We start from the raw sequence: 13,445 nt of genomic DNA, 5'->3' as shown, positions 1-13,445 counted from the left end.
ACTATCCTTAAGATACGTCATCAATGTCTGATTGGTGGGGGTGCAATCAGTAAGGGATGGATGTGCAGTACCCAGCAGTGGCAACTATCAGAAGATGGAGCAGTTCCATAGTTGAGTGAGTACCTCCAGCTGCCGCTGATACCGGGAACAGCTTACCAGTGGGGTAGCCGGTATTGCACACCCACCGATCAGACATTGTTGACATGGGTCTTTATGTTAAAGCAATGGGCATGCTCTTTATCTATTGATGTGGTATGGCATTTAAAGCATTAAGAAGACAAGTGTTCTGCTGTTTATTGGAAAAAAATACAACTTGAGACTATAATTTATTTTTTTTACTAATGGGACTTAGATCCACTTTAAGCAGCAAGTGTGTTACTGGCACTAATTATCTATAAAATATGTCCCTCTAAAGATTTAATTTTGCCACTAGTGAGTTTCTGCGCCAGCTGATCAACAGTCAGGTCATCTGGACAGTGAAGTTCCCATTGTTTATTGACTCCTAAAAAAAAAATAAGGAAAAGACGTGTCATTACTATGCAAAAAGTCATTTTGTTGATTGTAACTACGTGGAATAGTGGAGTAACTAAACTATTAAACTCTTTTTTGTTAATTTGCACAGTGTAAAGCATAAGCACTACATCACAATGAGTGTCCTGCAACAGTGCCATCAGCAGTAACTCATCCAGCACAGTTGTATGTAGCACTAGTGAGTTTAGGCAGCACTGCCATGCCCGTTCCTGAAACCCATAGAGTCTGAATGGCAGCAGCACTGACTAATCTGACTGGCACTTGGAACAACCGTGCTGGAGGAGTTGCTGATGATGGCGCAGTGCAGGAGATACAAGATATAGTAACATTGACCCTGGGGATCGTCTGTTCAGCTACATGCAAATATTGCGTCATCCTAATTCAGAAATGTAACTATGTTTGTATAAAGTTATAAACTAGTGACTTGGTCTCTGTATAGCAAATCAAAAGTATTATACAACCTACTGTGTATACAATGGGGTGGAGGACTCAATCCAGCAGAAGGGCCCACCATGAAAATCACTTGTTTCCCTGTGGGCCTGTCCAAGTCTGCTTATGTTGGACACACAGCACGATACTCCTGAGCAATGAGAGTAAGCTTCCTGCATTTAATATTTTGAAGGGGAGCATGCACACACTTAAGGTACTGTCACACTAAGCGATATCGCTAGCAATATCGCTCTAACTTGTGACGTTATAGCGATATTGCTAGCGACATCGCTGTGTCTGATACTTACCTACGACCCGCTCCCCCGCTGGTTATCGCTGATCGCGCGAGAACGTTCAGGACCGCTTCTCGTCGTCAGCTTCCTGCGGCGCTTCCTGTGGAGAGACGAGCGACGAGCATTGAGCCGGGCGGGAGGACGCAGGATCGCCTAGTGTGACAGGTAAGTAGCAACCCCCGTCCCCAGCGATGTCGCTAGTGAGATCTGCCTATGTGGCAGCTCACTAGCGACCACTTAGCGATGCACCAGCGATCCTGACCGCTTCATATTGCTGGTGCATCGCTAAGTGTGACAGTACCTTTAGGGTGCCTCCCGCTATACTGCCATACTTTGTACTCCCAGTGCATAGTAACGAATTGCAGAAAATCCAGACAAGTAAACTAAAAAGTAAGCAATGGTTTTGAAGCCACTTAAGGTATGTGCACACGTTCAAGAATTGGCAGCGCTTTGGAAGCAACACATGTCCACTCTTGAACGCAGGTGATTCTGCGTGTGATCATTGAACCGTGCAAAATCGTCACATTCAATACATCGTATGGGTGAAATTTATCTTAGGGAGACTCGTGTCTCTGCAAGATAAATAGACATGCTGCGGTCTGGAAAGACGTGCCGCATGTCCGTCTCCGCCGGTGTCTCTGGACGCATAGTGGACATGAAATCTCTTGAAATCCCATCCACTATGCTGTAACATATGGACGCCGCAGGATGGAAGCTGCGGAAGTACGCAGCGTCCAACCCTCAGCCTTTACTGACCGTGTGCACCTACCCTAAGATGCAACTTTTTTACAGGACCAAAATTAAATCACTTATACAGTGATTTGTAAAATTAAATACGGTAACTTTCAATACTGCAGGTAATTAGCAAAAAAAATAAAATTGTAGTTGTTCATTAAGTAAGTGTAATATAAAAAAGTAAGACTTGAAGTAGAACTGATGAACTATGTTATGCCTATTTAAGTATCTGCGAAGTTAATGAATTACATAAGAATTCACGGCCCGATTCATTAAGACTGACATTGTGCATACCAGGTTTCATGACTGGCACATGGGAGTAAGGAGTGCTTAATCATTAATGAATTAGATAAAACAAATCGAGGGTACAAATCCTCTAAAACAGGTATCTTTTGATGCCACAGAAACAAATACCAGATAAATTGGCAAATGCATTTCAGACAAAGTTTTTACAATGACTAAAGACTGAAACTCGTTTGCCAATTTTGTTAGTGTTGGATTTTGTGGCTTTTGTTATATCTTCAATAAATGTCTGAAAGAATCTGGATGCTGGATTTACTTTACCTATTCCTTCTGGGACTTGCAGTACTATGAGTTCTCTAGGTATTTCTGATTGATACTCGATGAGCTGACCCTTGCCTATTAACTAATTACTAAATGAATTAGGCGCCTCCACCAGAAATACAAATGCTAAAAGTCGCAACATTTTTGTGCAAATTCTTGTTGTGTATACATTTTGCGACATTTGAAAGTGTTTTACACCAGAAAACGTGCCAAAACTCCTTCAAGAACCAGATACTCTCTCTTTTCTGTTATTTGAAATCCTGTGTCTTGTGGAATCATATGAGGACCACCCATTCATTTTACGACATTCATCCATCTGCGAGTAGTATTTTTATATTCAGGTATAGTGCATTTTCTTTTTATATAGAACTTTTGACCCAATGACGCTGGGCATACCTGAAAATGCTTGCTTTAAGTATGGTTTTGAGCTTGCAAACAACAGCTTCTCTTTGATAGGTGCATCCTCTGGAGCCCTATGTAAAAAATATAACATGTTTATCACTTCATATCTAAAGCAAAAATTCAGAAAAGATGTAAGACATTGTGAACCCAGATCAATATTCTCCACATCTGTCATTAAGGAACCCAAACTTGTCATGATGTTTTCAGCATTTTGTGTAGATCCGGGGATTGCAACCTGCAGCCTTGGGGAAAGGGAGAGGTAGCCCTCCATGTGTTCAGCTATCTCCATTATAGTTTTATGGCTGAAGTGAAATACAGAGCAGTTCCAGCCATTCACTGCAAGAGTCATATAAGAGCATCGTCTTTTGTCCTCTTTCTAGAGCACAAATAAGGCAGAATGTTAAATCCTCCCACTTCCCCCTATTATTTCATTAGATGTGCGTTCGATATGGAATCAGCATCTATCATACATTTTTGGCATATGCTTTTTATATGGCATCAATGTTCCAAAGAAATTTGGATGAGTGCAAGACTTGGAATGACGAAAATAATATAATTTTATAATATAATTTTATTGATCAATTTAAAAAAGACGTGATAATAAAATAATTATCACGATAATAAAATAAAAAAATAAAACATATAAAAATCTAAAAGAGGAAAAATTAGAGGAAGTAAGCTACCTGCATAGGGAGAATACTGTCCAGACAAATTCTATTAGGCCAGGGTCAGACTTACCCAGCACTGCCGCCGGCACTCAGGACTGGAGTGTGTGCCTGAATCTATTTCTATGTAGCCGCACACTCCAGTCCATTCCACACGCAAGTGTGAGCCCGGCCTTAGAGTTAGTATCTAGATGTCAGAAGAACAAGTCACAAAATACACTGCTCAAAAAAATAAATAAATGGAACACTTAAACAACACAATGTAACTCCAAGTCAATCACACTTCTGTGAAATCAGCCTGTCCAGTTATGAAGCAACACTGATTGTGAATCAATTTATCCTGCTGTTGTGTAAATGGAACAGATAATAGGTAGAAATGATAGGCAATTAGTAAGACAACCTCTATAAAGCAGTGGTTCTGCAGGCAGTGACCACAGACCATTTTTCTGTTCTCATCCTTTTTGGCTGTTGTTTTGGTCACTTTTGTATTTTGTCATTGCTCTCACCCCTAGAGGTATAGTAGCATGAGGCAGTGGCTACAGTACAAACCACCGAAGTTGCTCAGGTAGTGCAGCTCATCCAGGATGGAACATCAATGCGAGCAGTGGAAAGAAGGGTAGCTATGTCTGTCAGCACAGTGTCCAGAGCATGGAGCAGATACCAGAAGACAGGCCAGTACTGCAGGAGACGTGCAGTGGGCTGTAGGAAGGCAACAACCCAGCAGCAAGACCGCTACCTCCTCCTTTGTGCAAGGAGAAACAGAAGGAGCAGTGCTAGATCCCTGCAAGGCCACTAACAATCATTTGTCTGCTCAAACTGTCAGAAACGGACTCCATGAGGGTGGTATGAGGGCCCAACCTCCACAAGTGTTTGTTATGCTTACAGCCCAACACTGTGCAGGGCGAATGCCGTTTGCCAGAGAACACCAAGTTAGGTAGATTTCACATTGGCACCCTGTGCTCTTCATGGATAGGAACAGGTTCACACTGGGCGGGCACATGTGACAGATGTGACAGAGTCTGGAGACATTGTGGAAAACGTTCTGCTGCCTGCAACATTCTCCAGCATGACCCTTTTGGCAGTGGGTGAGTAATGTTATTGGAAGGTATTTCTTTGGAGGGTCGCATGGCTCTCCATGTGCTAGATATAGTTATCCTTACTGTCATTATGTACCGGAATGAGATCCTCAGACCCATGGAGAGACCATATGTAGGTGCAGTGGATCCTGAGTTCATTTTGATGCATAACAATGCTAGGCCTCATGTGGCTGAAGTTTCTTAGCAGTTAATGCATTTAACTGATGAAACGCAGTGAGGTGGGCACCGCTGGAGCCCACCTCAAAGCAGGGGAGTCTGACCACTGATGTACTATCCCATCAGCAGTCAGAAAGGGGTTAACAGATCAGGAATACATCTTTTGTGTGTCTCTATCTGTGCATCATCTACAGCAGGCTGCTTCTCTCATACACAGACACAGGAAAACAGGAAATACAGTCATATGCTCTCCCTTTAACTTTATAAACTGCATGCAAATCTAGCAACTGAACACTCTGTGGTGTGACGGGTGGTCGCGTGGTTAATGGGAGGTATATGTCACAGGGATGGATGCTCCCTGTGATGCAACCTGAAGTATTTTGTCTCTAGTGTACATGAGCACTAAAGACGTCATTTAGTGCACTGGGTCCGGGTTGCAGGTAGCTATGAGAGATGGGAGGGTCTGGCTACCTATATTGCCTCACCTCTGGGTGAGGGTGTTGACTGTACCCCTGTTTTCCTTCAGGACCTGCAAGTGTCAGGACCTGTGATGAGGTCATGATCATGTGACTAGCCATGTGTTAGGTAACTGGGAGTGGTTACAACCCACATAATGGAGGCTGTGTTTAGCACATGGGCAAAGAGTGTTTAGGAGTCTGGGAGTGTGCACAGACTTCCATGTGTCCAGGTGGGACATTACAGAGTGGTCTCTGTGCAAGAAGGAGAAGCTTTCCTATGTGTATGGCTCAAGAAGGAGCCTCCGGGCTGGACATTGCCCTGGCCTGTGTGTGCACAGGGCCTGAGGGAACAAAGCCCAGCTAAGGACTGTTTATGTTGCTGTTGCTTTTGACTGCTGTGAAGGCTGGAATCCGTGTTTTATTGCTGTGAGGTTTATGGAGCAAATAAACTGAATGGACTCATTTTAACCCTGAGTGTGCCAGTGTTTTACCTCCAAGACCGGCAACATGAGTAATCCCCGTCCACTCACATGGTGGAACGTTACAACTCATAGACAGGAATGGAGTTGTTGCACCAAACATACTGTATGCCAACACCCCCATTCAACAACTACTATTCCTGTTAGTCCCATTGCAGTTCTGAAGTCCACAAACTTGGCTCTTGATAATGGCTTTCTCATACCATCAGCTATCATCTTGTCAGACTCGCAATAAAGAATCTTGAGTACATGACGTTCCACTAAAGGGCATGTCACACTAAGAGATATCGCTAGCAATATCGCTATAACTAGTGACGTTATAGCGATATTGCTAGCGATATCTCTGTGTGTGATACTTACCTCCGACCGGCTCCCCCGCTGGTTATCGCTGATCGCGCGAGAACGTTCAGGACTGTTTCTCGTCGTCAGCTTCCTGTGGCGCTTCCTGCTGTGAGGACGAGCGACGCGTGGAGCCGGGCGGGAGGACGCAGGATCGCCGCGTCTGACAGGTAAGTAGCGATCCCCGTCCCCAGCGATGTCGCTAGTGAGATCTGCCTGTGTGGCAGCTCACTAGCGACCACTTAGCGATGTACCAGCGATCCTGATCGCGTCATATCGCTGGTCGGGATCGCTGGTACATCGCTAAGTGTGACAGTACCTTTAGTCACCGTAAGTGGTGATGTTTTACATCATTGTGCTTAGTCCTTGCACTAATCTTCTCACTGCTGGCAAGTTTAATGCATCCTTGGTTGTCCTCATAGATAACTATTGGTTGAGATAAGGGCTTGCTGAAATCTTCCAAAAGTTGTTTCAACCAAACTTCTTCTTGACTTGCATAAGCAGCAGACATATATTCTGCTTCTGTAGACCGTAATGCGACTGACACTTGTTTTCTGCTGGACCAAGAAATTGAATTTTCTCCTAACTTGAACAAGTAACCACTTGTTGATTTCCGATCACTTGCATCTCCAGCCCAATCTGCATCTGCATAACGTCTGAGAGTGAGATCTCCTGATGCAGATATTTTAAGATTTAGCCTTTGAGTTTCTTTAAGATATTGAAGAATTCTCTTATTTGCATTCCAGTCTCTTTGGCGTGGCTTGCTTACACGTCAGCAGAGAATTCCAACTGTGGCTGTGATTTCTGGACAAATTGTGGTTGCTATATACAGAAGGGCCCCCTCTGCTTGTCTGTAACTCTCATTGGTGGGTAGCAGATCTTCTCCTTCCAGCGTTTATCCACTTCTGTTTCTCATGAACAGACAGGTTTTTTTTGCATCTCTAGCCATGACTGTGGCTCTGGTTCAGGAAGTGTTCTGACCATATAAGAAAGGCGTCTAGCTGTGATACCTTTGTTTGGCCTTTCTGATCTCGTAACTGGATGTTGACTTGGTTCTCCTGTGACTTCCTTGGTGGCTTCAGAGCTTATCCACACTTCAGTGTTTTCCTTTTCGGTGTCTGGGTTTGGTGATTGAGATTCTTGTTCTTGCTTTTTAGGTTTAATAACTGGTGTAACTTCATGGAATTTGAGTGATACAGAGTTTTCATCAATCATTACATCTCTGCTGATTGTTACTGTGTTGGTCTCTGGGTGCAGGATTTTATATCCCTTATGAGTTTTGCTATAGCCCACCAGGACTCCTTGCTTTACATGTGATTCCCACTTGGAATGTTTTTCTTTGTGAACATACATAAACGTTTTGCTTCCAAATATTCTGAGGTGCTTCAGGTAAGGCTTCTCGCAGTTCCATGGCTTTATTTGTGGGTTTAAATGGCACTCTGTTTGGAAGATAGCAAGCTGTCATGATGGCTTATCCCCAAGACGTTGTAAGTAGATTAGCATCAAACAACACACTTCTTCCACTTTCACAGAGAGTACAGTTCTTTCTCTTTGCAATGCCATTTTGTTCTGGGTTGTATGTGTGGCGCCCTACGTCTTTACTGCCACAAAAGGGTTAAATATGTACTGTTTTGTATGTGTTTTGTGAGCAATGGGAGTTATGCTTTCTCTGCTAGAGACCACAACACACACACACACACACAATTTACCTCACTCCCTTACTTGTCTGAAGCTTAGAACTTTGCAGACATACTCTAACTGGGAGAGGGAGGAGTCAAGTTGTTGTTTTCAGTGAAGAAGGAGAGAATAGAGAACGCTCCTTGAAGCCATGACATGCGCTCCCTCCAGGAGTAAAACTAAGAAGAATCAGGGAGTCAAGCCCCGAGGCCATCCATGCTTTCAGAGCAGGGTGGTAAGCTGAGAGACTGTGTGGGTTTATACAACCAACAGCAGAGTGTTTTCCCTGGGAAGACTGCAGCAAACTAGGATCAGTGAAGGATTGTGCAAGAAGAATCTTGAGCTTCACACAGGATCCAAGCTACAAGTTGTCAGAGGAGGAGTACACAGTGAGTAGTGGCTATACTGGAAGTTCTAGACTCCGGGAAGCCTTGGTCCCAAAAGGGATTAGAATAGCAGGAACCTTACCCCAAGTCACAGCAGAGTAAAGGATAACTCCCATTCTGCAGAGCAGACTGTAACCTGGTGGGAGTTGTAATATCTCCTCTGAACTGCACCTGAACTACAGTAAATTATAAAGTGACTTTCCTTGTCTCCTGCCTTATTACTCAATGCCTTCTACTTCCATTACAATCTCTGGAGGTCATCCCTGGTTGGAGAGGGTTAAACATCTGCACTGCCATCACCATCTACTCCCCCAGGAATCATCTGCAGTTCCGGCTATACTACAGTCGAATACTCCAACTGGCATCACGAATCACTACATAAACCTTATCCCAAATCAATGCTCCCCTTTTACATGTCCGCCTGGGGCCACGGACCGGGTCACTGCCACTGTGACACATCCCTTTAAGACGACCGGCCCGGTACCGAGTATCCCATGGCCTCTGGGGTGCGTCATTTTGGCGATACAAACAGGATTCAAACAGGATTCCGTGAGTGCCTAAATTCCTACAGGAGCAATGACCTGCAGCAACTGAAGCGGTGAGTAGCACGCCTGCAAGGGTTAACTGGGGGGAAGATGTCTAATCCCAGCGACGCTCAGGGTGCAGCAGCTGCAGCTCCCATTTTGCCACTCACCATGCCTTATTTATGTTGGAGGATGTCCACTTATACCCATGGTAGTGGATGGTATCCCCTTCACCGCCCTCATGGACACTGGATCACAGGTAACCACAATGCCTCACACACTGTACCAGAGATATTGGACTGATGCTGATTTCACCCAACTTCCTGATGGTAACTTGCCACTAATAGCAAGTAATGGTCAACCTCTGACACAGGTGGAGCCACGGACTGGGTCACTGCCACTGTGACATATCCCTTTAAGATGGCCAGCCCGGTACCGAGTATCCCACGGCCTCTGGGGCACGTCATATGGAATGGTAGTCTGGAACACGATTCCATCCTTTTTCAAAATGGTTTGCACCTTACCACTTGTATATTAGGTTACATTATCTGCACGCAGGGCTTTTGGCATTCTTCCAAATTTGTTAAACACTACAGCAAGATATTCTTCAAGTTTCTGTGGAACTTCATCCTTACTGTGAAACAGGTAGGCGACTGTATATCTGGAGTAGTCATCAATAAATATGGGAAAATATCTCTTCTTGCTAGGAGTTTGAACACTGATTGGACCACATGCATCTGTATGTATCAGATCCAGAGGCTGTGCTTATTTTAGGAAAGAATATTCTGGACATTTTCCCTTTAAGACAGCTAGTGCACTTGATCATTTGACTACACTGGTTGATTTCAATACCATTTGGAAGTTGTGCTAGCTTCCTTACTGCTTCTGGGTCTCTGTGCCCAAGACGTCTGTGCCATACATGGATACAGTTCTTATGTAGATCTTGTCTAGCACTGTACCCTCTTTCTTTGCATTTTAAGTGATAAAGTTCATCTTGGATTTTTCCTTCTGCAAGAGTGTGACCCTTCTTTGAGATGATGCAGCTATTATCTTTAAAAGTAACTACATTCCTCTTTTGCATGAGCTTCTTTACTGACAGAAGATTGCTTTCAAGGCTAAGAACATAGAGAACATCCTTTATTGGGATCTTTCTGCTTTGTGCTGAGGAAACTGGACAGTGGAGGTAGCAATCTCCTACTCCTTCTGAAGTAATATAGTGACCATTAGCTAAGATCACCTTTTCTGACTTGCTTTCAATAAGGTCAGTGAAGAAATCCTTGTTATTTGTCATATGGCTGCTTGCACCAGAATCTATACATCATATATGATTTGCAAATGGGCCTGTACTGGCATTAAATGCAGTTTCAACATATGCAGAATCTTCCTTTGCAGCTGTTTTAACCCTTTGATGACTGTTCTGCTTTTTAAGCTGATTCATTCTTGTTTTCCAAATTCTGCAGTCTGCTTTAAGGTGACTTGGCTTTTTACAGACAAAACATTCCCGAGTTTCTCTTAGGTTGCTCTTACTGTATATTTAAGGAAATCCCGTGTCTCTAATGCTGTTTCTGCTCTGGATTCATTACTGTTGCTTACATGCTGTGTTTTTCTCTTGAATTCATCCACAAGTTTGCCTTTAACATACTCTAGTGTCAGCTCATCATCTGGTCTTGAATCTAGTGCAGTCACGATTGTGTCATAACTTTCTGGATGACCACTTAATAGAAGTGCAGCAACAGGAAAATCTTTAATGTCTTTTCCAATACCCCTGTGAAGCTCCACAATCTCTAGGGTCTTTCTTATATAGTCCTGCGTATTCTATCACTTAGCTTTGACTGACATAGCTTTCTCATGAGATAAAGCTTATTGCTGAGATTTGATCTTTCATGCACTTTCTGTAACTCATCCCTCATCTCCTTTGCAGTTGAACACTTGCATATATGCACAATCTGATTATCATCTACACTGAGGGAGATAGTGCTTTCTGATCCCTCTCTATCCAATCATCTGGTAATGGATGAGGCACTTGTTCCTGGGTATATTTCCACGTACCTGCTCTTATGAGCAGCATTTTCACCTTGAATTTCCAGGACTAGTAGTTCTGGTTAGTGAGGCTTGACACTGAGAACTTAAAAGGATTGCTGCTTGTGGACATCTTCTCTGTTGCTCTGTGCTGCTTTTGCTTTGGGCTTCTGTTGCTGTGTTACTCTGGAGATCTGTGTCATTCTGGGCCCATAACCTGTTGACAGCAGCTTATTCAGCGTGTGACAACAGAGCTTCTTTATTCAGGAACAATATATGATAAGCTTAATAGATCAGGAATAAATCATTTGTGTGTCTCTATCTGTGCATCATCTGCAGCAGGCTGCTTCTCTCATACACAGACAGAGGAAAACAGGAAATACTGTCACATGCTCTCCCTGTGTGAGCCTCTGGGAGTTTTTTTTTTTAAACTTTATAAACAGCATACAAATCTAGCAACTCAACACGCATAGACAGGAATGGAGTTGTTGCACCAAACATATTCCAACAAAAACCCATGAACATATGTTCATTTATTTCTGGCATCATGGATCTAAAGTGCCAATACAAGACTAATGGGTCTGTGAAAAATACGTACAACACGCTGATGGCGTCAGTGTACATACAGTCTGTGTGCTCTCCATATTTAACATTGCAAGAGATAGAAGAAGCTTCTTGATTTATTCATTTATCCATCTGTGAAAAATCAATGATGACACACTGATGGTAAATATGGACACAAGTACTATACATTGATCACACACTGATCCAAAACACTGATGACACCAGTACCATTTCTTCATGTACGTCTTTTGTTTTTTTTGCATCAAATTCACTTATCCATTAGTGCCTTTTTGAAGTCTATTTTATGCATTTGCCTGTATTTTTTAGGGTTTATTGTTTACAGATGTTTTTGCTGGTTCATCATTTGAAACTTTTCAAAAACTCACAAAATTTGTTCTGAATGTACTCCTTAGATGTATCCCAGGAAATAGGGCCCTGGTTTAATGGCTGCTTTATAGTAACAGCACTATTTCATACCTAGAATTATCCACAACATTGATGTAAAGAGAGACAATTGTGAGAATAGCCACTACACTATAGCCATTATAAAGTCGCTCTGAGAGAAATAATTATCTACTACTCCCCATTCTTGGAACCCTCAACTTACCACATAACAAAAATCAGGTCCTGTTTTTTTGATTCTCCAGTAATATAGTGAATATCCAGCAAGGCATAACAACATTTGTTTTCAGGGAATAATGCTTTTAAACGTGGGAAAAAATTAGCAGAGTCATCTGACAAAATTTCTTTCCCCTCTTGCACAATGATGTATTTCTCGTCACAACTGAAGCCAAAGAAAACAGCTTTCTTTCCAGACTTTTTGAGCTTCAATTCTTGGAATAAAAGGACGACTGAGTCATCAACTTGGACCCCGGATGCCTGTATAAAAAGCAAAATGCACAATTACTAACATCCATAATGCTGGACAAAGAACCTATTCACCCACATGGGTTCAGTGTTCAGAAAAAGAAAGAAGTAAAGTCCCCCAACTAATTACTTGTGTGTCTCAGCAATGGTTAAAGTAAATCAAACTTAGCGGAAATGTACATGTAAGTGAACACATACATAAAATGAATTATTAGAAAAATTTACCCTAAAGTTTAAAGCCTCCCATACACATTAAATGAGAAACTAGGTCTGAGCTGAAAAAGTAAATTAATGTGTATGCAAAATGTAAATGCTTATAAACACATGAACTTTACACAGAGAAAACAAAAAAAACAAAGATCCTAAAATAAAACTAAAAAATAAATTGCAAAAATTGCATGAAAGTAGTAATAATAATAAGGGTATTTAGTAAACATAATTTTGATCAAAAGAATGTACAAGCCATTCCGCCACGTCAAGGCAACCCTTGTGGGACAGTCCTAACTCTTGTATTTAAAACCTTTCCACTTGTCAAGTGACGTAAATGTGAACAAGGACCGAGGGACTGAAACACCAGTAATAGCATAAGCCTGACAGGATGGATTTTCCAACTCAGAAACAGGGGGCTCACACCCTTATATGCACAGAATGCACATTGAACTAAATGAGAAACTAGGTCTGAGCTGAAAAAGTAAATTAATATGTATGCAAAATGTAAATGCATATAAGCACATGACCTTTACACAGAGAAAACAGAAAACAAATATCCCATACACACTGACTAATGTCAGCCAAACACACCAATATCAACAGGTTCGGTCGATGGTCTAATGTGCATGGCACCGCTCCCAAAATTTTTCTCTGATGGACAACTCCTTTAATGCCAGAAAAACCCACTAAAAGCAGTTTTTCAGACTAAAACTGTATAAGCTAATAATATATTCCATTTGCCAAAAGTAGAAATACAATAGAAAGTGATCTAAAATCCACTTTTTGTTACTTACTGTATTGTTAAAGCACTCAAGACAGGGAAGCCTATTCACAAAGACTAGAGAGTAATTTAAAACCAATTCACTAGGTCACTCTCCTTGAATAGACTGAATACTTTCCTAGGCTTTGGGCCAATGTTTTATATTCCTCTAGGATCACCTATTGAACATTGGATTGCACATGCTGTACTTATGCTCTGAGCTTTGTGTGCTTAAAAAATGCTGTCTTTGTGCCATTATCATATTGCCAACAAAGTGGAGATCATTACAG

General features: G+C 42.2%; 1 protein-coding gene across 1 annotated transcript; it reads right to left on the bottom strand.

Moving 5' to 3' along the window:
• Nucleotides 1-384: 384 nt before the first annotated feature.
• DSTN (destrin, actin depolymerizing factor) lies at nucleotides 385-12,206 on the bottom strand (the record flags this gene model as incomplete). Its single annotated transcript, XM_073557730.1, has 3 exons — nucleotides 385-502; nucleotides 2,949-3,025; nucleotides 11,926-12,206. Coding segments are annotated over 3 exons (468 nt in total), but the record flags the coding sequence as incomplete, so codon positions are not given.
• Nucleotides 12,207-13,445: the final 1,239 nt, after the last annotated feature.

This window comes from Dendrobates tinctorius, unplaced genomic scaffold, assembly GCF_039654945.1.
Source record: "Dendrobates tinctorius isolate UK_male_01 unplaced genomic scaffold, ASM3965494v1 ptg000250l, whole genome shotgun sequence".
NCBI classification, from domain to species: Eukaryota; Metazoa; Chordata; class Amphibia; order Anura; family Dendrobatidae; genus Dendrobates; species Dendrobates tinctorius.
This window is presented reverse-complemented; position numbering and strand designations above follow the sequence as displayed.